The sequence below is a fragment of the Prionailurus viverrinus genome, chromosome C1 (assembly GCF_022837055.1).
Source record: "Prionailurus viverrinus isolate Anna chromosome C1, UM_Priviv_1.0, whole genome shotgun sequence".
Taxonomy (NCBI): domain Eukaryota; kingdom Metazoa; phylum Chordata; class Mammalia; order Carnivora; family Felidae; genus Prionailurus; species Prionailurus viverrinus.
In genome coordinates, this window is record NC_062568.1 from 120,021,304 (window position 1) to 120,048,115 (window position 26,812).

The 26,812-nt window shown below is 43.1% G+C and overlaps 1 protein-coding gene across 1 annotated transcript; it reads left to right on the top strand.

Moving 5' to 3' along the window:
* Positions 1-2,648: 2,648 nt before the first annotated feature.
* Positions 2,649-26,394, top strand: SLC16A4 (solute carrier family 16 member 4). Its single transcript, XM_047868854.1, has 8 exons — positions 2,649-2,850; positions 9,427-9,559; positions 10,362-10,505; positions 10,670-10,831; positions 12,202-12,723; positions 15,321-15,532; positions 16,534-16,627; positions 26,231-26,394. Exons 1-8 carry the CDS (start codon positions 2,764-2,766, stop codon positions 26,392-26,394), a joined length of 1,518 nt encoding a protein of 505 aa, XP_047724810.1. The 5' UTR covers positions 2,649-2,763.
* The last annotated feature ends 418 nt before the right edge of the window (positions 26,395-26,812 follow it).

The window sequence follows — 26,812 nt, forward strand, 5'->3', positions numbered from 1 at the left end:
AGGTCTCATGCTGGTGACCAGAAATTGTAGAGGAGGAGAAATGGCTTCCCCCTACCTTTTTATAGTGAGTGCTTGGCTAAGATCCATTTTTCTCTGGGGAACCTCATAAATGGATACATTTACTGAGTTAAAAGTTCCCCACTGTGCCCACTATCATTCAAGATCACTTCTGGGAAGGTTAACCTGTTTGTTCAGCCTTAAAACAATATTTTGTTCACCTGATGCCTCATCCTGGACCCAGACCAGTTGAAGTTGTACCTAGCCTGTCCCCAGACCCGAGACAGGTTTTAAGTTGAACCCAGTCCGTTTTCTGGACCGTGTCCTCAAAAAGAAATGCTCAAATAAAGTTTGACAGTTTACAACGCAAAAGCTGTGAAGCTAGAATCCAAGAGGGATTTTGCCTACAACCTGTGACCTGCCGAGGTGACAAGAAAGCCTCAAGCTCAGTGGGCCCTGTGGGCACCTGCACCTGGTCACTGGTTGCTCCTGGGGGGTACTCAGGGGTCTCCTTCCTTTTTTCCCTCTTCTGATACCAGAACTGCTCAAAGATAAACTGAAGCATATTAAAAATGTTAAGAATTTAGGGGCACCTGGGTGGCTCAGTCGGTTCAGCGTCCAACTTCAGCTCAAGTCATGATGTCACAGTTCGTGAGTTCGAACCCCGGGTCCGGCTCTGTGCTGACAGCTCAGAGCCTGGAGCCTGCTTCGGATTCTGTGTCTGCCTCTCTCTCTGCCCCTCCCCTGCTTCTGCTCTGTCTCTCTCTCAAAAGTAAACATTAAAACAAAATTTAAAAAAATGTTGAGTTTATTTCAACACAAACCAATTCACATCAGGCAGTGTCAAATCAGAAGTGATTAGCAGCACTCTCTCGAAACTCCAGGGAGATGTTTTTCTAGAGAAAGCGTGGATGCAAAGTAAGGTTTTGTTTGGTTGGTTTTTTTGTTCATTTGTTTTCTTAGGTAGTTTATTTAGGGGCACATAGGTGCCCCTTGCTTACAGAAACCACCTTGACATTAGAGTCTCCTCAGTGTAACAGCTTCCTTGCTTGGACAACAGTTACCAAAAGAATTTTCTACTCGGTTTACTCTGATGCTTGCTTCTGAGTCGATGGTGAAAACTTCTTTCTGAGTCTAGGTGATTGGAGGGAGGGCCTGGGTTAATGTCAGTCAAATCACAGTGTTTCCTCCTCCTCCCCTTAGGAAGTAAAGTCCACTCAACCTCACAGACTTAGAAGGCTCGCTTGTTTTTGCTGTGCAGCGGAATGAAATGCCTTAAAAAAAAAACAGTGACTTTCTGAAAACTCGTAGACTTTCTTTTCCTTCCCAGATTGTCTCATCTGGATTCCTTTGCTGAACACCACATCAAAGGTAAAACAAAAAACGAGATGGTGTGTTGGGGTGGGTTTTCTATAATGTTTTGAGGGACTGGCATCTCCCCCATTCCCCACCCCCCATCCCCCCTGCCTGCTCCCCAGGTCATTCCACATGTGCTGGCAGCTGTTTTTTCCAGAAAGCAAGAGCCTGCCTGCCAATCCGACAGTGGGAAATAAAGAAAGCTGTGTCCCTTCCTCAGAACATTTACCTTTCTCTTTGCTATTTCTCTCTCTCTGTCTCTCTCTCTATATATACATATTTTTTTAACTGAAGCTTTTGTGAGAAAACAGCAGACTCTATGATACTTTACTCCTGAATGCTTTCTAGCAGGCACCTCCTAAGATCAAGAACATTCATTCTCTCGCAGAACCAGAAGATCACCATCACACTTAAGAGATTTGTTAAGTTTATTTATTTTGAGAGAGAGAAAGCATGAGAAGGGGAAAGGCAGAGAAAGAACCCCAAGGAGGCTTGATATCACGGTTCATGAGCTCACGTCCTGAGCCGAAATCAAGAGGAGTCGGACTTTAACCTACTGAACCACCCAGGCGCCCCTCATACTCAAGAGATTTAACCCTGTCGACTGTAAAGTCCGTAAACAGGTGACCTCCCAAACACTCTTCCAGCCTTTTTTCTGGTCCAGGATTCATTCGAGGAACAGTCATTGCGGTGTACTGGCACGTCTATTTAGTCCCTGAGAATATTTTCATTTCAGCAATCGCTTTGCAAAGAGAATTCCCGAACCTGAGGCTACCCGTCCGTTTCTTATCTCTCTAAAGAGGACCAGAGAATAACACAGAGCTTCCCCTAGGATGTGGCTCACAGACCAAGGGGGAGAACAGCCACAGAGGACAGTGCTATGAGTGGGCCACCCTACAACCAGTGAGGTCAGCCTTTGCAGATAACTTCTTTGCAATTCCTCCCTGAGATAAACTGAGTGGTGGAAGAGAGATCTCTGTGGTGACTTTGATGTCCCTCAAATCGCGGCCTTTCATTAGCTTTTTCTCCCCTCTCCCATGGTTCTGTCTGGATTGTGACCATGGAATAAACAGGGATAAGGAGATATTACAGTCTGGCAGACTTGGTAGGTAACTAAGGGCACATGCCAAGAGAACTGTCAAAGCCATCTGGGCTTGCCAGGTGAAGCTAGGCAGCAGGCCTCTAGAAAGATCTCCAAAGATGGTACAAAGTCCTGTTTGCATTTTTGAGGCTGAGATCAGGGAACGTACACACAATTTAGAAATGAGGACATCATCCGTCTTTAAAGGGGAGGGCTAAAAGAAATTACAAGTGGTTCTGTATCACGGAGAAAAATAAAGTTTACAAGTTTAGATCAGTTTCTTGTCAACTGAATCAACTGCCTTGGATTTGTCACAGAGACGGACCATCATGCGGCGGAGGGCAGGGAAGGCCCGGCCTTACACTAAAGCCCTGGATGGAGGTTGGGGATGGATGGTTGTATTTCATTTCTTCCTGGTAAGAATTTACTTTCCCCTTTCCTATTGCTCGAAAGAGAGCTCTCGGGAGAAAGGCTCAGAGCAAAGCTAGGAACTGCCAACAGCTGCCAAAGTCAGCAGCCCACACCGAACCTGGGAGAAAGGTGAAAACGGTCCCCTTGAGTGAAGGCCCAAGTGTTCCCCTCCAGTCTCCTCCTCGCTATCATCCCGAAGCCCAGAGTGCCCTAGCCACCATCCTCAGCTCTGCCCTGGCCACATGTGACCATACAGTTAAGCACCCCGGAAGTAGCACTGGGAGGCGCCAAAAAGTGCTACTGGGGGGGGGGGGGGTGTGTCCCAGCTCTGCCCAGCACACACGTGGCAGCAACCTCCCTCTCCCCTAGGGGACGGGGACATTTCCTCTCTGTTCCGCCCGCTGTCGGCTTCACAACCCATCCCCACAACCATAACTTATGAGGCCCAGTGTATACTTCTTTTCTTTTTTTTTTTTTATGTTTGTTTTGATTGAGAGCAAGCTTGAGAGCACACACGTGTGGATGCATGTGGGGGAGGGGCAGAGAGAGAGCGTGAGAGAGAGAACCCCAAGCAGGCTCCACGCTGTCAGCTCAGATGCGGGGCTCCATGTCACAGGAACCATGAGGTCATGCATTGCCTGAGCCGAAATCGAGTCGGATACTTAACCAACTGAGCCACCCAGGCGCCCCCCCAGTGTTTATTTCTGGCATGTCTGGAAAAGGAGAAGATGGAGATTCTGAAACTAGAGCTTGATTTATGTCCTTCATCTGTAAGCAACTGGACTAGGCACTCTTTTTTAATGAACTGATCCTCCCAGAAGCTCTTCAGGTTGTTGTGAGCCTGGCAATCTCATTCTAGAATATGCGAGGGCGCCATTCCAGCTGTGCCCCAAACAAGCCTGTGACGGCAGTGCCAGCCCCACAGTTCCTCATCAGTGCTCCCAAATGCGTTAACTTTCAGATGTGTCCACAGAGATATCCTTTCCCTCCTGACCCTCCTCCCCTGCTTAGCCCTACGGGAAGCAGCTCACAAAGATGGGAGCGCGGTCCTGGTGACCGCTAATAATTGTACAGACCACAATGGGGTAACTAAGAACTCTGTAAGCAGGACGATGGGAAACCATCAGGCCTCCTCCTTAGTGACAGAGGGGGAAAGGAGGGGCACAGGACCTCAGCCAGAAGTTATGTAATACAGATCTCCTAACTGGAGGACTATTTGTTAAACATTAGCTTCATTACCAAAGAATGTGGACTTTTTTTTTTCCCCTCCCCGAAATGGTACTAATAAGGAAATGAAGGATGTCCTAGTGCAAGAGCCCTCCCTGTGGCTGGGCCACCTCTGCAAATCACAGGCTTTGCAGAACTGGCCTTGCTGGTGAGGATCTCCAGATCTCCCACCTCTCCCCAGTGATGAGCCCTACTTTTTCCTACATTATCCTCTGAGGACAGAAGCGACTTGACCAATTTAGTTGCCAGTCTAATAAGCAGATAATTAAGGTCCCACTTTTCTGTGTGATGTCACTTATAAAAGCACAAAAAAATATACCGAGTCCTCAAATGTTAACAATTAACTCCAGCTAACTAACTGCAGTGGTGTACATAGATGCTTAAAGGAGTGTGTGGTTTGGGGTCTGCGTGAGTTACAAGTATACTTTTCTACAATAGATGAATTTCTGGAAAGGGGAGTGAAACATCCAGTACCTGGTAGCTATTAAGCACTTGAACATATGGCTAGTGCAACGGAGAAACTATATTATGGGAGTTTCACTGTAGTTTAGTGAAACTCAACTGAAACAAAATAAGGTGCCAAAGTGCAAAATGCATTCATACAAACACCCTCAGGAACACATTCAAATGAAGTGCAAACTCCATACCCCTTTTCCAAGTCCTCCCACCCCGGGCCTTTAGTGTCCCCTGCATGCACACTTAATTTGGAAAAGGAAGCTCTAATGTATTTTGATGTATTAATTAGCACCCAATTAAAATTGCATTAAAATTAATTTAGTATTAAACAGCCACATGTGACTAGTGGCTATATGAGAATAGTTGTATAGTCTATCCTGTGACCTATTATAAATGTTTTCAGATTATCAACCGAAGAATTATGTGTTTTAGCCAGCTAATAAAAGAGTGGTACAGAAAGGCCCTTGAGATGCGTTTAAAAACTCAAGTGCACAGGGGCATCTGGCTGGCTCAGTCAGTAGAGCATGTGACTCTTGATCTTGGGGTCATGAGTTCAAACCCCATATTGGGTGTAGAGCTTACTTTATTTTTTTAAATGTTTATTTATGAGACAGAGGGAGCAGGGAGGGACAGAGAATCCCAAGCAGGCTCCATGCTGTCAGCACAGAGCCTGATGTAGGGCTTGAACCCACAGCACTAGAGATCATGCCCTGAGCTGCAATCCCCACTTGCCTATGCACACACTCCCTCCCCCTCAAAAATAAACAAAACAGAAGAGCAAAACAGAAAAATCCAGTAACAAAATATTCTTTGGGAGTGCTCTACTTTAACAAAAAGGACACATTCTCGGGATGCCCCGGCTGAGTGGGTGGAGTGTGTGGCTCTTGATCTTGGGGTTGAGTTTGAGTCCCATGTTGGGTGTAGAGATTAAAATTTTTTTTAATCTTAAAAAAATAAAATTAAGGACTCATCCTAACAAACTTGCCAGACTTTGTAACTATATATTTGCATGATTTTTTTTTTCTGTATTCAGTCTGTCTCGCTGGACTGAATGTCCCATGAGGGCAGGGGCCATGTCTGTTTGGTCACCACCGTATACTCACTACTGTAAGCCCAGCCCCTCATAAACAGCCTCGAATATAGTAAGCATTCAATAAATACCTGTCAGTGGGTGGGTAGGACGGATGGAGGGATTGATGGACACACTTATGAATTAACCAGGTGATGAATAATGAGATTGGAGAGATGAGCAGGGGCCTTGTAGGGCATATTAAAAACACTGTTTTTTGTTGTTGTTTTTTCCATCTTGAGGCTGAGGAGCTAATGAAAACAAAAGCAAGGGAAATGATGGGATCAGATGTGCCTTTTAGGAAAATAGCTCTGCCTACAGGGTGGATGATGGTGGGGGAGAGGCCTGGAAGCAGGGAGAGCCACTGGAATGATGCTGTAACCTGGGTGAGAAAAAAAAGGCCCTAAATTAAGGCAACAGCAATGAGGATGGATGAACTAGCGATCTGTGCAATATTGAGGAGACAGACTGATAGGACTTGGATGGTAACTGAATGTCAGAGAGAGAGGGAGTCAGAGTGCTGGGCTGGTGGCTTGGGCAACTTGGAGAAGGACAGGTGTCACTCACTGAGCTGGAGGACACAAGGGAAGGACACGAGAGGATGCTTGCATCGCTTCATCCTGGACAGTCTGAGGGACATGTGATGTAACCACTAACGTGTTCAGCAGCCCACGCGCATGTGGAGCACAGGATCTGCACATGGAAATCTGGGAGTCATCGGCATACGTTGGCTGGCTTGTGCCAACGGGCAGGGGGTGCAAAATGGCCAGGGAGGGGGAAGAAGGGCAACTTGGCAGAAGCCTGGGGAAAATCGATGTCAGAGGGTGGGCGGAGAGTAGCCCAGAGGAAAGGGAGAAGCGTCGATGCAGAAGCAGAGACAGAAATGTCCAGGAGGTAGGAGTGATGAACAGGTGCTGCCGTGAGGTCAGATGCCACAGAAATGACGGGTCATTAGGTCGGCGACAAGGAAGACTCCGGTAGCCTCGCTAAGAATCGGTAGCCAGGGGCGGGATGTGAGGAAGTGGAGAGAGCCTAGCAGACTCCTCTGAAGTTTGTGCAGACCAGGAAGGAAGGAAGAGCTGGGGTGATAACAGAGAGGGACCCAGGGTAGAAGGAAGTGGTTATTAAACAGTAATTACCCCATCATTTCCGACAAAGCCTGATACCCTCTATTCAAAAGGGGCCACTGTGGCTGATCCAGTGCCCTTTCCCAGTACAATACTCTAGTCAGATGGACCTGGTGAGGGAGCTCTCACTGCATGCGCACTGGGGTTGGGGGTGCTCTTAAAGATACAAAGAAAATGAGGGGGCTGGGTCAGTCACAGGAGAATTTCTAGGGGCTTTTATTGGGGGGCAAGCCCATTCACAGTGTCGGAGGTGGACTCTGGGCCAGGCCTGAAACCCACCCGACGCTGGTGGAGAGCCTGGGACGGCGTAGTAGAACCTAGCCTGCTCGGATAACGAAGGGAAAATCCAGACCTTGGGAAAAAGAGTTTTGAGATAGGAGTCAAGAGAAACAAAGTTGGAAGGTTACAAGTTAAGGGAGGGAGAGAGGGAGGGAGGGAGGCAGGGCACATGCAAAGGCTGTGGCCTTGGCTTTCTTGACACACAGTGAAAACGCAGAGCCAGGTATGAGACAAGTCCTACCCACCCACTGCTGCTACGCCCACACATCAAGGACAGACCAGAGAGGAAAGGTCCTGTACTGGGGGACAAGAAGCTAGCCAAATTCAGGTGGCTAAGAGCAGACGTCAGCACCCGTGTAAGATGCCAGCCCAGGCCCCGGGTCCACAGAAAAAGAGGAAGGGCATTTTACAGAATGATGCCTCACCGTGGTGTTCCTTGCTCACGAGATGATGCAATCACCACTCTGCACTTGGAAATGAGAAAAACAAGTCTAGGCCGCCCAAGACTTGCTCTTGTTCTCTAGCCTCGTTTCCTGATAGAAGCACCTTTGAGGAATATTAGGATTACAAACGGCCTGAACGAGACCCTGATCACATGTCTTTTCCCCTTGTGAAGGTACGGCCCAGGTGTCCATGGCACTGTTCACTCCAAATAAGGGGGATTTTGTGGCTACTATCAACTCAGAATGGGAAAAATACACTAAGGGACCGCCTTCTCACCGTGCCCAACTTTTTGCAACACAACCTTGGAACACTACCGATTCTTAGTTCCTTAGTCCACACAAGAAATAATCCTCGTCTGAAACAAGGGTCGAGTGAAGGGGATAGAGGGGGAAGGTCTTATTTGGCATGTACTAGCTGAGGGAATGAGATGCCTAAGAGGAGGCAGATGAGTGGGTGGTACCAATGAAAAGAGGAGGCGTGGGATAAGGGAGAGGAGTTCAGTTTTGGATGAGTTGATCTGGGTTAGATACAGTTGGCTACGCAAGATAGCAAAAATCACAGCTAACAGCTTGAGCATTAAATGCTATAAAGAACCTGAATTTTCTCAATCTTCCTGTTCTCTGAGCAAGGTAACATTTCCTTTCTCCCGGCTTTACAAAAGAGGACGCTGAAATTCTGTGAAGCGGTTTGCCCAAGGTCACATCCCTAACTGGAAGTGGGGCCAGGATGCAGGCCAACAGAGGCTGACTGCAGGAGAGTGCTCACACCTATTACACTCAGAAACCCTGAGTGACCGGCTGTCTGTGGAGTGGGCACAAAGTGAGATGAGGACAGAGCGACAGGGGGTGATACTTACCACGTGGACAGAGCTAAGTGGAATTAGCAGGGTCTGTGGTTCTTAAGTGATGCCAGGCTGAGAGCAGAGAGCTGAGAAAGTGGCCTTGAAAAGTCAAGGCCACTGACAAAAAAGAAAGCGGAAGCAAGGAAGCCCCTGGAGACAGTGGATACACATGCTCAGCTCTGAGAGGCTGCAGACCCTGGCCGAGTGGCTTCCCTTCCAGTTCCCCCTCCTGACCACTGATCTTCAACTGCCCCCAAACTAATCAGAATTCTCAGAAACCCATGTTAAGAGGCCACAGAAAGAAAACTTGACCTCAAGAGGAACATTCCTCCTAGTAGAAGGGAGAAGGGTGGTGTGGGCAAGGAGGGTTAGGTGGGAGAATAGAAAAGGATGGGCACGTGACCAACCATAAGGTGACCCTCCAACCTGTTAACCCTTGCTGCTCTGGCATAAATTAGTAGTGCTGTTTTCCACTCTCAGGTGTTTGTATTAGGATGATAAAGTGAATGGTAACCCTACTTGTCAAGTGAGGAAGGGTACTCGGTTTAAGCAAAGTTAAGGCAAAGCTAATCTAAGAACCAATGGGAACAATTCTTCGTCTCTTGGATCAATGTGCTTCTCTCACGAAGTTAACTAATTAGCAGTCTTTAACAGATGCTTTTTTTTTTTTTAATTTTTACTTATTTAAGTAATCTCTACACCCAACATGAGGCTCAAATGACCTTGAGATCAAGAGTCACTGCTCCTCCAGCTGAGCTGGCCAGGTGCCCCTAACAGATGGTATCCCAATAGGACGGTAGAGTGGTTGGTCTGGAGTCAGTCTATCTGGGTTCAAATCTCACCTCCAGCATCCCTATCTTGAGCAACTTTTAATCTCTCTAAACTTCACATTCCAAAAAACCATCTATTCCATAGCCTTGTAATGAGGATTAAATGAGAGATTTTGCATAAAGTAGTTCGACACTCCGTGGGGATGGCCACCCCCACAAAATATAATAAAATGAGGGAGCCTCAAACAAATTGGTAAATCCTGGTGAGCTGGGGGTGGTGGTGTGTGTGGGGGGGTCATCAACACGAGCATCTGTGACCTTCTCTGTAATGGCTCACTCATACCGAACTTTGGTCTGCTTTGATTTAGGTAAATGTGTTTGTGATGGGAATGACCAAGACGTTTGCAATTTTCTTTGTGGTTTTCCAAGAAGAATTTGAAAGCAGCTCAAGGCAAACTGGCTGGATTGGATCCATCATGTCATCAATTAGTTATTCTGCAGGTATAAAGCTGGCCATAAGCTTGCCGTCCAAGGAAAAGAACCACATAGGGAAATTCCAAGAAGACTCATCTGTAGTCATTTAAGATTGAAGCTTGCTAAAACTCAAATTCATTAACAGGCAAGACTGAGAAAAGTTCAGGGCTTGCAGTGTTGAGCCTCTCCTTGGCAAAATCAGAAAAATTATGATTCAAAGAAAGTTGAAGAATTCAACGATTTACTTCCATGATTCAATTTTTCATGCCTTGTTTCTTTCCACAGTGCCTTAACAACGGTTCAGTGAGCCAGTCTCTCTGGGAAATCAGGCCATGAAGTTGTGGGCCCATCACCTAAGCACACTTAAAACAACACAGAGAACCAATTCCTCTTTCTTTGCTTCTATTTAGGGCTAAAACATGGTAGAGTAGATTAATGATTGAACCCTGTTCTAGTCCTAAGTCACTAGACGCAATCCCATTTTGTGTTACTGTTGTTAGGTTTCATTTATTTACGTCATCTCTACACCCAACACAGCGTTCAAACTCAAGATCCTGAAATCGGGTCGCATGCTCTTCCGAATGAGCCTGTCAAGCGCCCCTCAGGTTGCGGTTTTATAACGCATTTTCAAACCAGTTTATTTACAATTCTCTTTAAAGCAAAACAGCTCTTCTTCCAAAAAGCAAAACAGAATATTAAGAAACCCAATCCAGACACCTTTCTAAAGGATACACAATACTCCCAAGTCCTTTTCCTTCGGTTGCTTTAAATTGTGCATCAGGAACGCCAAAGCACTTACCCAGTATTTGCCTTTCTTCCTTTTTCCGAGGACCTCTGGTTGCCATGATCTGTGACATAATCGGAGAGAAGACTGCCTCCATTCTTGGGGCTCTCCTTGTTACTGGTGGATATCTGATCAGCAGCTGGGCCACTAGCATTCCCTTTCTTTGTGTGACTATGGGACTTTTACCTGGTGAGTCCATCGTAAAAACCAGACTATGCAAGATGGAACTTTACCGTCTTGTCCATGGGCCCCAAAGGCCTCCTTCTACATCTCAGGTCAGGGAGAATAGATCATCTGGTACCAAGTCACTTCATGTGATTCCACACTATTGGTTTTTTGTTTTTGTTTTTTAGGTTTGGGTGCTGCTTTCTTGTACCAAACAGCTGCTGTGGTAACTACCAAATACTTCAAAAAACGACTGGCTCTTTCTACAGCTATTGCCCGTTCTGGGATGGGACTCACATTTCTCTTAGCACCTTTTACAAAAGTCCTGATAGATCTGTATGACTGGACAGGTGAGTCATTCTGTTTCTAAACTATCAACTCTGTAAGATTTAATGTTTAGCTTTCCCCCCGCCCCCGCCCCCCACTCTGATGAGTGCAAGGGAAGGATTTTTGAGCCGGGGAGGAAATAAGCATGACTTCTAAAGCAGACATGCTCCTCCTCTTCCCTGGAGAACACACAGCAGAAGAGGTACTGAACGATTTGCGGGTTCTGCCAGCCGCCACGAGCAACTCTGAGTTCAGCAAAGGGAGGGCACTCTGTGCAGCTGGGGAAACACCTTGCAGGGAAAGTGATACTCATGGGGACCCGAGGACTCCCTCCTCCTCTTTCACCATGAAAGCATTCTCTTTGTACATCTTTCCTTAAGACAAATCTGCATTTAAAACTGCCTTCCCCATCCAGCTCACCGAAACAGACAAAAAAAAAAAAAAAAAAAAAAAGGGAGGGGAGTAAAAAACAGCATTATGTTCATTCATAGCCTTTTATACAGCGTCGACTATAGAGTTTTCACAAACAAATGAACACCATTTGACTCCACAATTTTCTTTGTGCCTACGCTAAAACATTTAAGGATTAAAATCATCTTAAAGTACTAGAAAAACATATGTGTATCTATGGGCAGAAGTACACATGTAGGAATATACACAAGCCTATTTCTACCTGCAGAGCATTCTTGTTGACTCTTTCCTTTCCCAAGTGAAAACCCACCGGTGGCCTCACAGTACACAGAACGAGCCGGCAAATCCGTAAGGCAAGACAGCCGAACCTACAGCCAATTCCATCTCTGGAAGCACGAGACACAGCCCACAGCTTTGGTCAGGCCATGCTGAGACCAAGCAACTACTCAGCTGCCAAGGCGAGACTGGCATCTGTCTTCTTTCAAGGAATTTTAAAAAGTCATGAGATGAGAGGCTTGCCCCTTAATGCTGTATTCTCTATCCCTAAATCTATATCCCTACTTCAGGATATCCTGAATCGCTATTTAAAACACACTGTAATTCTCTAACATTTCAAATATCCCCCCCACACACACACACACACATACCGCATGCTCCCCACCCAAACCTCTTCTTTTTTCCTCTTACACAAATAACACTCTCTCCTTCCGCGCCATCTCCTGGTGCAGCTTTCTGGTTTTCTATTTTCAAAGGATGCCCTGTTTCCACAAGGATACAGTGGTGTGCAGGGCTAAAAATGAAGTCAACAGATTTAGATACTTCAGTTAAATTTAGGGGACAAAGTAGTGTCTTCAGGAATTATTACACTATGACAGAATACATTTAGTGGTGGGGCCCCTTCTGAGCCTAAGAACACAGAGTACTGTGAAATGAGAGGGGTCATATTTAACTTAACTTCTCACTCTCTCTCTCCCCTATTTAGGTGCCCTTATACTACTTGGAGCACTTACACTGAATTTGGTGCCTTCCAGTATGCTCTTAAGACCCATCCATATTGCAAGCGAGAACAATTCTGATGTTAAAAATAGAGGTAGCCGCTTGTCTACAAGTAACCCAGGGGCAGTGTGTGAGACAGAAACGTCATCCTGCAATGAGACACAAGAGGTCACCACCATCAGGGACAGTGCTATGCAGAAGGCTGGACAACCTGGTCCAAGTTTAATAGTGTCACAAAATAAAAGCAAAGAGTTCAACAATGGGCCTGATGGAAACAGTGTGTTCCTAGTAACTAATGAAGACAGTTATGAGAAAGAGGCTATTTCACGGAGCTGTAAGCAAAACTTCTTCGACATTTCCCTTTTTAAAAATCCCTTCTTCTACATATTTACCTGGTCTTTCCTCCTCAGTCAGTTGGCATATTTCATCCCTACTTTTCACCTGGTAGCCAGAGCCAAAACACTGGGGATTGACTTCATGGATGCCACCTTCCTCGTTTCGGTAGCTGGTAAGGAAGCATTACTTTAACCTCAAACTCAAAAGGAACTTAATTTTACAAGAAGTTACCAGATTTTATTTATAAACTAAAGAAAAGCGATGGTTTTTAAAGGAGTTGTGGGAGGGCCAGGGAAAAGGAAGTCTTTGGAGGCTGATGGGAGCACCTGGCGTATCCCTCCACAGACCTGTCACTGTACCTTACACACAGGCTCCCTAGAGCAGACAGTGGCCCCCAAGCAAGGCTTGTTCATTTTTTTTGTTTTTAATTTGAGGGTTGTTTTTTTTTTAATGTTTATGTTTGAGAGACAGAGTGCGAGTGGGGGAGGGGCAGAGAGAGAGGGAGACACAGAATCGGAAGCAGGCTCCAGGCTCTGAGCTGTCAGCACAGAGCCTGATGCGGGGCTCCAACTCACGAACCGTGAGATCATGACCTGAGATGAAGTCGGATGCTTAACCAACTGGGCCACCCAGGCGTCCCCGTTAAATAATTGTTGGATAAATACTCGGTTTTAAAAAGCTGGTGCCCAGTGGCAACAGCCACTCCAGGAAGCAGGAAAACCATAGGCAGACAGCATAAGACACAGGTTGGTTCTGGAGTTAGACTTCCTGGGTTCAGGGTTTTGCTCTGTATTTCCTACCTGTACAACCTTCAGCAAGTTAGTCGTGTTCCCTGTGCCTCAATTTCCTCATCTGTAATACAGTGATAATAGTACCTATCCTCATAAGGTCACCAGGGTTGAACGAACAATGCATGTAGCATCTGAAATAGTTCCTGGCCCATCGTAAGCATTCAATAATGTTCTATCAGTATGTGTAGCTAAGAACTTTTTCCCTTGAACTCACAGTAAGACAGATAAATATGTCTCTCAAGGCTAGTCACTAATGGGCTGGCTGATATTTAAAAAAAAATTCGAGGGGCGTCTCTGGGTGGTTCAGTCAGTTGAGCATCTGACTTTTGCTCAGGTCATGGTCTTGCAGCCTGTGGGTTCAAGCCCCGCACTGGGCTCTGCGCTGGCAGTGCGGAGCCTACTGGGGATTCTCTACCTCCCTCTCCGTGCCTCTCCCACTCACACGCTCTCTCAAAGTAAATAAATAAACTTAAAAATTTTTAAATAAATTTGAATGTTAAGTTAAAAATGAAAACAATTGGGGCGCCTGGGTGGCTCAGTCGGTTAAGTGACCAACTTTGGCTCAGGTCATGATCTCACAGTTCGTGAGTTTGAGCCCCATGTCGGGCTCCGTGCTGGCAGCTCAGAGCCTGGAGCCTGCTTCAGATTCTGTGTCTCCCTGTCTCTCTGCCTCACCCCTGCTCACACTCTGTCTCGCTCAAAAATAAACATTAAAAAAAATGAAAACAATCATTTTAGTGTGTATTCATAAAAATGTAAGAAAACAAAATGCTTTCTTCAAAACTGATGGGTCCTCTCAAAGGATCAAATAGAGAACTTAAGAAAATGAAAAGGAATGACATGGAACTGGATTGTTCTAAACATCTGGAAATTCTAAGTAGCTCAATATTAACTTTTCTCTTGCGAATTTCTTGAAAAGACTGCTTACCAAGTCCTTACAAAACTGACCATACCCCATTTCCAACTGCAAAGATACCTCACTTCAGTCAACTAAAGCTTGTGTACACAAGAAAAAGATACAAAGCTGAACTGCTTTTTTTCACTAAAATGCCTGGCAGTCATCAATTTAGATCAGTTTAGGGCTATGCAACAAGACCAAAGAACCTAACATAAAGTTTCCATAGGTACCCTAGGAAATAACTGTAAGAACAGAAATGGAATAGTAGCATGCATTTTCTGTCCCGCTCCCCCTTTTTTTGTAGAACAATTCACATCTAAAACCATAGGAAGAATTACAAGTACCAAACAACTGTAGCTTATGCTACTCTTAGTGAAAATCTTTCATTATTTAACTGCTACATTAGCTTATAATCGATAAAAACTAAGAATCGTCTATTATCATGCTACTGAATGGAAACTGTGGTTCTTACATTTTATTCAAGATACACCATAGCTCCAATGTTCAAAATGACCACGCACTTCCAGATTTCCTAATTCCAAGTTAACATAATAACCTTTAGAGGAATTAATTACCAAACCCTCATACACAATCATAATAAAGAGTCCCAACATCTATTTTTTTTTTCAACATAAGACTTTATTATTTATAGTCTCCAGTCTTCTACCATATGACTTCCCCAGCACACTGACCAGAGAGTCTAGGAGTCTTTTAGAAAATTCACTCCCTCCCTTGCAGGACCTCTCTGAGGAAGGCCTCCTGAGCAAATGGTCCTCTGTAAGCAGGGATTCCCAGTCAGGAGGTACGAGCTTTCCAAATGCAATCAGAAAAAAAATACCTGAAGGGTCTTCTACCCAACTCTGAAGAAGCCCTTTTGGTATTTTATTAGATGTATTTGGAACAGGTAAAGAAATGATAGAATCCATTGACAGACAAATGAGACCATTTCTCTCTCATATGTCCTAGCCTCAGGACGAAGCCATATTACTTTTAGGAAAGGAGGTCTAATGCAGCTACACTTCTCAAAGGGGCTAGGCAAATGGAATTAGGATTTCATAAGGTCTTTCAATGCTGTTCCAGGCATCACTGAGACAGTCAGTCAAATAGTCTCCGGATGGGTTGCTGATCAAGACTGGATCAAGAAGTATCATTACCACAAGTCTTACCTCATCCTCTGCGGTTTCACTAACCTGCTTGCTCCTCTGGCCACCACATTTCCACTACTTATGACCTATGCCATCTTCTTTGCCGTTTTTGCTGGCGGTTACCTGGCAACGGTACTTCCTGTACTGGTGAGCAGACACACTCATTAACACCGTTAAAGCATTCAGTAAAAACAAGCATTAATGATAACCTCCCCAAAGAGAATAGGTATTTTGCAGTAATTTTATAATTAAAAAAAAAAATCATACGCAAGGCTGAAGAAACCCTGCAGCTAGCTATATATCCTGCCCAGTGATTCATCTTACCTTTGGGGGAAGGGATGACGAGAGAATTACCTACATGGGACAAAAAAGAAATGAAAGCAAAAAAAGGATCAGTAGGATTCCACTTTGCTTCTCAGTGTCCCAGCATGTTAGGTCTGTGTTTACTGCTTCCCTAGGCTCTGGAAATTTCATTGGTTCCTTCTAAGACACCATCTTGAAGAGTTCCCTGAGAAAAACCTGGGGCTTCCTGACCAGTGTGACTTCTCTCTTGTTAAGACAAGTTCTGTGTACTTTACCAGGGACATTGTTTAACCACTCTCTACTTTTACCTCAAGCTGACATGAAGTCTTGGTCCCAAAAGGAATCGAAATTGTTCTTCTTGGAATCCCATGGATTCTTCTCAGAACTAGGTCCCGAATCTACTGCAACAGAATCCCAGGGGAACTTCTGGCCTGATATCAATATTAACATAAGGGCTGTAGGATATTATACTTATTCAAGAACCAAGCTTTCTAAAGCTGAAGTCAACCTGGGAAAACTGACTTCTTACAAACCAGTGACTGGTATTTAGCCATAGGTGGATTCAGGAATACCCCTGTCTGCTTAGAATGTAAATACCATTTCCTAACAGAGCTGTGACAGGAAATAAAGGTGCATCTGAGTCACCTCAAAGATCACAATGAAAACACTGCCTGCCTAGCGCAACGACTCTTCCCTGTTTGCCTCAGCTTTTCTATAATGTCAAGGCAAAAAGCCATCCGAATCATCTTGGAAATCAACTGTTTATAGCATTTGTCCCTTTGTAGCCATAGTCTCCATAGAATTTCACCCTCAGTATGGCTAACACTGGATTCTTATCCCTACAGGTTGATCTGTCTGGGAGTTCTAGAATACACAGGTTCCTGGGACTTGCTGCTTTCTTTGCTGGGATGGCTGTCCTTTCTGGACCACCTATAGGAGGTAACAGCTTAGCTATATTCTGAGCAAACTTCAATAGCAATGAAAGAAAATGCTGACCCAAATGGTGACATGCAATGAATGGCAACATCAGGTTAAAAAACTGATGCCACCTCCGCTGTTCCTATACTAACTCTCACACTCCCATCACCAATCCAGAAGGATCTGAGGATTAATGCAACAGATAAGAACAGATTAATTAAGCAGTTTCTGACATTATCTTGGGAGTCTTAGAGCAAGGATCATGTGCTATGTTTACCTGCCTGGGGAGATAATCCAGATTTTTAGAAGATTCTCAAAGACCTATGATGCCTTAAAACAAACAAACAAACAAACAAACCAACCACTAGCATCTTCTATCTGAGCAGGAGTCAATATGGAGCTCGAAGGTAGCAAGCGTGCCCCTTTTGCTCTTCAGATGTAGCATACATACAGTTGTCCAGGGCTTCTCAGCATCTCTTATTTTCCAAGAGGGATGATGGAGGCCCTTCATAGTCTATCTGTACCAAACGCAGGAGGATACTTGGCCTACAGGCCAGAATCCCTGTGGAGAGGAGGTGGTGGGGCCACTGGTGAATATTAAATGCAAGTGCAGGAAAAATTTGGGAGTTCTGATGATTTCAGTTAAAGACTGAATTATTATTTTATATGCACTTTTAACCCAAATGCACATTTTGTCCATTGCTTGCTGACCATCTAAGCCAAGACTATCAAAAGACTACTCAGAAATACTTCTAGGGAACAGACTAAAACTTTAGTATTTTACATACTACAGGTTCTCAACAGGCTTAAATGTACAAATTACTACAGCATTTCCAATTATCCACAGACAGGAATTCAGCTTCCTTTTACCTCCTTCAGTCCTGAAGTGAAATAGAAAAAAGATAGGATCTTGCCTCACTATGATTTTTTTAAAAACTAAGTTTTATAATGATATTACTTAGGTTGGCACCTAAATGTTAAGACCTGGAGTAGGCAAATATCAAAAGGAAAAAATAGTATTAATAACAAAAAATTATTAACGGAAGAAAAAAAATGCACCATAGTCGGAGGTTCAATTTAGGTGTACCTAAAGGAAAAGTTTATACAAATATACAACCAACTCCTATTTGCATTTATGAGCACACCTCTGCCCGTGTGGTCTAGCTCAGTCTTTACCTCACACCTGGAAAGCAAGCTCGAATTTTAAAGTCAGGCTCAGAACTGTGACATAGGGACCAGTATCAGTAAACTAAACACCAGAGATGCTTAGCAGAGCAGCTCCGTGGATAGTGTGCAGGTCAGCAAGCTAGAAAAAATGAAGTTCAAATATAGCTCACCGATGCACTTTTTTCAATCTTGACCCTTCTTCACAGGCCATCTCAGTGATGCCTTAAAACTTTCCAAGCCTTTTGCACCCAAAGTATAAGAGGTAACAGATAACTGGGCACAGAGTATCTTACTCAAATGATAAAGGGATGTAACATGTTTAGAGATTTCATGTTTTATATGTTTTTGTACACAGCTTAAAATGTTTAAAGAGTTCAATACACGGTGGGGTGCCTGGGTGACTCAGTCCGTTAAGTGTCTGACTTCAGTTCAAGTCCTGATCTCATGGTTCATGAGTTCAAGCCCTGCATCAGGCACTCTGCTGTCAACACAGAGCCCAATTTGGATCCTCTTTCCCCCTCTCTCGCTGCCCTCACGCCCTGGCTTGCTCTCTCACTCAAAAATAAACATTAAAAAAAAAAAGTTCAAGGGGCACCTGGGTGGCTCAGTCGGTTGGGCGTCCGACTTCAGCTCAGGTCATGATCTCACTGCTCGCGAGTTCGAGCCCCGCGTCGGGCTCTGTGCTGACAGCTCAGAGCCTGGAGCCTGCTTCAGATTCTGTCTCCCTCTCTCTCTGCCCCTCCCCTGCTTGTGCTCTGTCTCTGTCTCTCTCACAAATATGAAAAATAAAACTTAAAAAAAAAAATTAAAAAAAAAAAGTTCAATACATGAGAAGGCAAGGCAAGTTTTGTGAGGAGTATTACTTGAAAGGGAAAAGTTATAGATATATATGTATGTGGGTCTTGAAATCAAATTGTATGGTCATGACCTTTAAAATTTTTTTAATGAGGGGCGCCTGGGTGGCTCAGTCGGTTAAGCGTCCGACTTCAGCTCAGGTCACGATCTTGCAGTCCGTGGGTTCGAGCCCCTCGTTGGGCTCTGGGCTGATGGCTCAGAGACTGGAGCCTGCTTCCAATTCTGTGTCTCCCTCTCTCTCTGCCCCTCCCCCATTCATGCTCTGTCTCTGTCTCAAAAATAAATAAACGTTAAAAAAAATTATGTTAAAATTTTTTTAATGAAAAAGAACAGACTACAACAGAACAGATTAAAAAACAGTGTGCATCACTTTATTTTAAATTTTTAGTTCATACACACACACACACACACACACACACACACACACACATCATATAAAATATAGGTGATGTAAAACACATTTCTTACTATCAATGAGTCAAAAAAAATTTACAAGCCTTTTATTACCCAATGCCCATAATACCCTAGCACTATATGTGAGGAAAAGGACTGCTCATGAAAGAATTTTTACCCACTAATTCAGAAAATATTATTTAGGCAATCATAATTTTTTTATAAGTTCTACAAGATAGTCAAAGAAATCGATAAGGCTGTTGCTGACAGCTCATATACAGATTTTTAAATCTGGGAGTTGCTCACAGTATCTTAAACAAGATTATTATTATTATAATTAATACAAAATCCAGTCAAACTTCCTTCTCTGTAACATGATCTCTCACTGACTACGCTATGCCAACGAAGCATCTTGTTAAAGGGAGAAACTTCAGTTAAGTCTTTATTCCTGTAAGTCACTCCTCTGTGGAACGACAAGAGGATTTTACAAAAGCCATTAGACTTGTTCCTAACTTCTGAGACCAGCACAAGGACCATAGAAAGAACAGAAATGCTGATTTACATACAGATTTACTCAGCTCTCAACAGGTGTAGGCCGTTGCACTGTTGCCTGCAGCTTTAACTAAATCACAAGGCTTACTGGTTATAAAGTATTAAATTCTCAACCAAACTTAGATTCACAGAACTGTAGGAGATTCTCATTTTGTACTTACCCAGATCTGTTATTATCAAATTGCAAAAGTTGAAATTCCTATAAAAGATTACAGGTATTTTAAAATTAGGAAGCTAGCAAACAGTAAAACTTTTCACAACAATCCTTAGTCAAAACACTAGTTAAAAACTGTAACATCGACTATATGAACAATATTTTCTCCCTCCTGTATGGAAATGAAAGAGAAAAAAACAAGTTCGTCCGACAGAACATATTTTAAAAATTCAAGGAAAGAAAAAAAAAGCATAAGAAACCCATAGAAATCATATGACTGAGTTAAAAAAATACTTTTAATAAATGTAAATGGAGCCTATGGGCAAGAAAACTATTTACAGACCTTCATTAACTCTGAATATGCGAAGAAACATAGTAGCAACAAAATCTGTACCATCTCCGATGAAAATAACTGACAGGGACTGAAATGGATCAAAGTTAAAAATCACGCCCCCCCCCCCCCACCACTTCTTCCACCCCACACCCTCTCCTATTCCTTTTTAATACTCAGTTGACAAATTCAATGTTAGTTTAATAATATGATCTGCTTCAGACTAGGACAGTATTAGGGTCGCTCCAGGTTTCCTGACCTCGGGTGGTCAACAGACCTAAGTGCAGGCCAACTAACCCTGCTCCTCCGAACCCCACAATTATCTGTTGGTAAACAGTATCCAGAACTACAAGTTGGCCCAGACAGAAGTTTTGGAAGGTTGTGGAAAAGTAAAAAGTACTGGTATTTTAAAACCTTATTGTATTTCTAGTAGATCCCTGTTAACAAATACGAACCTGCAAAAAGTAATACAAATACAAAGATCAATCACTGAGCAAAGCATATAGTCATATTCTCCAACGTACAAGCAGGAACGTGAAATTTTTCATCTTGTATCAGGCATTGGACCTGTGAGCTCAAAAATGCTAAAGGCTCAGTTTCACTTCAAAATAAAACCACCAAGGGTCCATATTAGCTGCCTATAAAATAAAACTGAATGCAGTTCCCTTCTCTTCCACATGCCCCCCACTGCCACCTGATGAATCCCTCTATTACGCTGATATACATATTTTATGTATATTTAAAACAATCACAAATATCTGAGAAGTCCTTCAAACATCATAATTATTTGATTATAGCTTAGTACTCGTTCAATAATTATCAAGCAACTTATTAGCATAGCCCTCTCCTAGCTATGCTAGGAGGAACACAAAGCTATGGGGAACACAAAGAAAACAGAAATTCTCTTGGGGCGTCCAGCTGGCTCAGTGGATAGAGCCTGCGACCCTGATCTCAGAGTTGTAGGTTCGAGCCCCACGTTGAGTGTAGAGATTACTTAAAAATAAAATCTTAAAAAAACAAAAAAACCCAAAAAAACAGAAAAAGCTATTCTCTTAATGTTCTTCCACAACATATGGGGTCACGGTATAGCCATCACTCTGTCACATATACTTCCAGAACTTAATACTCAGGACAAGAGTCGAGAACCTCTAAAACGAAGAATTATTAGAATGTACATTCTTTCTCTACTTCATTAACTGAAAATCTGATTAAGTCACTATTACTTGGTTATAGTGCAAATTGGTTAACTCTTGTTTTCTTACCTTTGAACGAAGACATCCTGAGCTGTGTTATAATAAAAATGACCTTAAAAAAATACTGAAGCTTCACTCAATTAAGTATTTCACAAGTGATTTTTTCGACAAACTCAAAGAAAGTCACTTCAAACGCCGAACAGCTCTAAGTTGGTTGTACCCCAGAGTAAGTTAAAGTTAAGTAGTTCCTAACGGAGAAGTACATTTCTCTCCTGCTTTGGTCAACCTCACGCCTCACCAGAGACGCCATGGAGGGAAACTGGTAATTTTATACTAACTCTTCATCTGTGTTTTATAAGAACAGACAATGGCTAAAATGGAAATTCATTCATCTAAGCTTGTCTCTGTGCCATTAACACAGATAAGTTCATTTCCTCATGAAATGGCACTTCCTATTTCTAGCCTATCCTCATTTCAGATATAACATGAAACAAATATTCCACCTGTTCCTCACTCCACCTTTCCTCAACCATGCCCTCTACAGTTTTATCATCTTGGCCTATAGTTGAAAATTTCTCTATGGCCTGAAATTTTATTTGGAAAACAAATAAAATGACTCCACTTTTTGATGTGCTGTAAATCCACTCTGCAGGTTAGGGTAGGTGGGGACAAGTAAGAAGGCAGAGCAAAGTTCTCTGTCCTCTAAACCCGGAGGAACATATCATTCCCTGAAGAAGCAAAAGAAAGTAATGTAAATCATTATTTATTCAGTGATTATTTTCCTCACAAACAACAAAGCCCCCAAGAATTGTATTTGGATTCAGTGTTCCTAAGATTGACAAATCCCTACAAAAACATCGCAAATAAATTCCAAATAGCTCACTACTCTCGTTAAAAAGAGGGGATGGGTGGGGTAGTCTTTCCTTCACAAATATATTCCTTTACAAGGCCAAAAAAAAAAAAAAAAAAAATCAAGCTTCAAAATCCTAACAGAGCATAATCCTTTTAATGAAACTCATAGCATAGAGCAAATACTTAAAGCACTGCCAGTAAATCTTACTGCAAACTTCTATCAAGGGGCCTTGAGAGAGCTCCTGTCTTCAAAGGCAGTGAGGTTTAAACTTGCTAAACCGTTTCCCAAGACTTTTCCCATCATGGCACATATAGAAAATGATTATAACAGTACGCCCTAAGTAAAATGACAAGGCAGTTAATAGCCAGCAGTGGCTCCAGTGACTCCAGGGAGGACAAAAGATCATTGTACACCTTGGAAGTCTGCCACTATGCTGTAGCCCAACAGCTAGAAGTTCTGGTTCAAAACCCTCAAGTCACTCATGGAACTCTCAACCACTAATTTGAACCAGCATCAAGGAACTTGGGAATTAAGGGCCTTCTGGGTGTATTTCAAGTTTTAACAAGATGACCAATAATAAACTTACAACAGTAATCCTAATAAAGAGGATTCATAACTCGGTTCAACAATCAAGTCCTGAGCTATCAGAGGTACTTTTTAGACAGGATGGTAAACTCATTTTTAAACACGTATGGCTTTACCCATAAAATGATGAATACTTTAAAAGTGTTGACATTAAAAAAATAAATGTACAACCCTCTATTAAATATCAAGTTTCATATTGACTATAAAAAAATTAGTTTGCAGAACTGTTTACGGAAGCTGAGCCCTACCTTCTTAGTTGTTTTCAATTATCACAAGAAATATCATTAGGCATTCCTGCTTAAAATAAGGGTTATAGCCATAGCCACATGAAACTAATACGGACTATAATTTTATTGTGCATGAGAATCAACTGGGTGCCACCCATGATGAATTATGCTTAAGGAAAGCCAATGAATCTGCACGATTAACATGCATCTCAGGTGAATTCGAGGCAGGTAGTCCAGAAACACTGAGGAAATGCTTACAGGGCACTTCTTGGGTCTTAGGCAGTCGGTACCAGCTGCCAGGGTACTCCTCCTCCTGAGTGTTGGCTACATATGGTAATACTCAGCATGGAGCGGACACTTAGATGGACACACGCTCTCCTGGATTATGGCTGGTACATCATCTCATTTTTCTCTCCCATCCACAATGCTTTTGCTGTCCACAAAGCAGCCCAGTCTTTTGAATGTCAACTTAGGTGTTTACATATAAAACGATTAGAATACAATGGGTTCTGAATTACCAACAGTCATTTATTTTTTTTAATGTGTATTTATTTTGAGAGGGGGAGGAGGGGCAGAGAGAGACAGGGACAGAGAGAATCCCAAGCAGGCTCCGTGCTGTCAGCACAAAGCCCATGTGGGGCTCAATCCCAGGATCGTGACCCAAGCAGAAATCAGGAGTCAGACACTTAACTGAGTCACCCAGGCGCCCCAACATTCTAACTTTAAATGTATTTTTACATGTGAAATGAAAGGCTTATTACCAGTTTTCTGGGATTTATAAAGACAACCACCATCACCAACCATTTTCACTATTTTCAGCTATGCCCTCCTGACTTTTTAGCAGCACTATCCACTTCCTTGTCTAAAAACTACTAGTCTTTTCTGGAGCATTTCTTCTAATGTCCCTATCTTATGCTTCGCAGGCTATGTATATACTGGTAAATCTGCTGTACTGGTGGGACTAAGCAAGAATGACAAGGGATAGGAAAGGGTCTGGGTACTTTCTACACTTCCTCCTTTCTAGAAATTTGAGCTACTGGTCACCTACCTATTTCTCTCTTAGATATCTAAAGGTCAATCACAACCCACATAACACAAAGACTTGTCCTACTCCATTTCTCTCCACGCTTAACTCCAAGAAACATTTAAATGAGGTCACTGATCCAACAAGGAGTCAATAGGTAAAAAGCAAGCTAAAGTTAGCTGAATTTAAGAGGCTATAAAACATCCCATTCATTCATTATATCAGTTAACAGGAAACATAAAGCTAATGAAGCAAACAAAAAAATTATCTGTATCAAAACCAAATTAAAAAACAAACGACAGGAGATAAAGACACATACAATCAGACCAAAAAAAGAAAAGGGTATATGCTAACATTCAGTGAGAAACCATGTTCCAAAATGAAAATCAGGGATGTCTGGCTGGCTGGGTCAGTACAGCATCTGACTCTTGATCTCAGGGCTGTGAGTTCAAGCCTCATGTTGCACATGGAGCCTACTTAAAATAATACGTAAGCCCTATGAGGGCAGATATTTTCATCTGGCATATAGCACCACAACTTCATCAATAAATGATCAGAATAATAGCTTTAACTTTTTAAGGTTTTTTAGGATTAAAAGCCAATTTGCATCTACAAAGATAATATGCATATAGTATCTTAGAAAAGAAGTTCTCAGGGTGCCTGCGTGGCTCAGTCGGTTGGGCGTCCGACTTCAGCTCAGGTCATGATCTTGTGGTTTGTGAGTTCGAGCCCCACATCAGGCTCTGTGCTGACAGCTCAGAGCCTGGAGCCTGCTTCAGATTCTGTGTCTCCCTATCTCTCGGCCCCTCCCCTGCACATGCTCTGTGTCTCTCAATAATAAATAAACATTAAAAAAAATTTTTTTACCAACAACAACAACAACAAAATTAGAAAAGAAGTTCTCAGAGTGTGGTCAGTGGACACCCAGAGGTCCTGAGACCTTTAGGATGGCTAGGAGGTCAAAACTATCATAACAATACTAACACATTATTTGCCTTTCCATAGGGCTGACTTTTATAACAATGTTTGAAGGCCACACACAAACATTCTTGCCTTGCACATTCTTTACCACCGTACACAGTTTTTAAGAAAAGTGTTTCAGGGCACCTGGTGGCTCAGCCCGTTAAGCATCTCCCTCTTGATTTCAGCTCAGGTCATGATCTCATGGTTCATGAGTTTGAGCCCACATCAGGGTCTGCACTGGCAGTGAGAAGCATGCTTGAGATTCTTTCTCTCCCCTCCTCTCTACCTCTCCCATGCTCACAGGCATGCATGCTCTCTCTCAAAATAAATAAAGACATTAAAAAAGGAATTAAAAAAAAAGAAAGTGTTTCGTTTAAAAACGGCACATAATAGTATGTGCCATTAGCCAAATGGTGGACCCACCCATTCTTGATTAAAGAGCATTTTGATTTCAGGGGGATTTATAGTCATCATTTAGCCCACTTGACTAAATAGTCACTTCCTTTTCATATGCTCTCATAGCTTCCTGAACCTTCCCTTCATAGCCCTGATGGCACGTGTAATTCACGTGGTTAATACCCAACTCCCCACTAAACTGTACAGTCTGAGGGCAGGAACCATGTCTGTTTTGGCTTAATATCATTACCTTCTTCAACAACTGTTGGGAACATAGTAATTACTGAAATGTTTGTTCAGTGAGGGGAAAAAAGATAATCAATTCTCTCACTTTTTTCTTCAGGAAACAGTAGCAATTCACAATTGTTTTCTTTGTAGGAACAGTGACCTTCGAATAAGATTCATCATAAAATCAAACTGTAGGCGTCCCTGAGTTTTCCTAATTTCCACTATAAGACAAGATGAGTTCTGGCTCCACAATGGCTTTGTTCCCACAGGGTTAAACCCCTAACTCAAGCGGAACAGATTTAACTTCATCAATCCAAAATATCAGGCAAGCAGCCTGACTTTCTGTTGGGTCACGATACCTACAAGTACAGGAGGCTTCTTCCCTCAATGAGCAGTATATGGTTAAGAATTACTAACTGAGGGGCGCCTGGGTGGCGCAGTCGGTTAAGCGTCCGACTTCAGCCAGGTCACGATCTCGTGGTCCGTGAGTTCGAGCCCCGCGTCAGGCTCTGGGCTGATGGCTCAGAGCCTGGAGCCTGCTTCCGACTCTGTGTCTCCCTCTCTCTCTGCCACTCCCCCGTTCATGCTCTGTCTCTCTCAGTCCCAAAAATAAATAAACGTTGAAAAAAAAAAAAAAAAAAAAAAAAAAGAATTACTAACTGAAAGGTTTGCTTTGCTAACAGAGATCATTCTCTCCTTCCAGGCTGGTTATATGATTACACCCAGACCTACACTGGCTCCTTCTACTTCTCTGGCACATGTTATCTCCTCTCTTCAGTCTCCTTTTTCTTTGTACCCTTGGCTGAGAGGTGGAAAAAACAGAGCCTGACCAGGAAGAGAAAGGACTGCAATGAAGCGAGAGCTTAACAAAACAAAATCTAAACAAAGAAGTCACTGGAACAGCAGCTTGGAAGAAAACAGTTTCCGGGGCGCCTGGTGGCTCAGTCGGTTAAGTGTTCAACTTTGGCTCAGGTCATGATCTCACAGTTTGTGAGTTCCAGCCCCGTGTCGGGCTCTGTGCTGACAGCTCGGAGCCTGGAACCTGTTTCAGATTCCGTGTCTCCCTCTGTCCCTCCTCTGCTCATGCTCTCTCTCAAAATATATAAACATACATTTAAAAAATTAAAAAAAATAGTCTATATGGAAAAATTATTAAAAAAAAAAGTTTCCTCATTTATAAAATGAGAAGGCAAACCAGACAGTTTTTAAGGTTCCTTTTTGCTTCAGCATTCTGAGCAATGTCTAACTGCTAGTAAGAGTAATAAACACTTAAACTAAGTCCTTT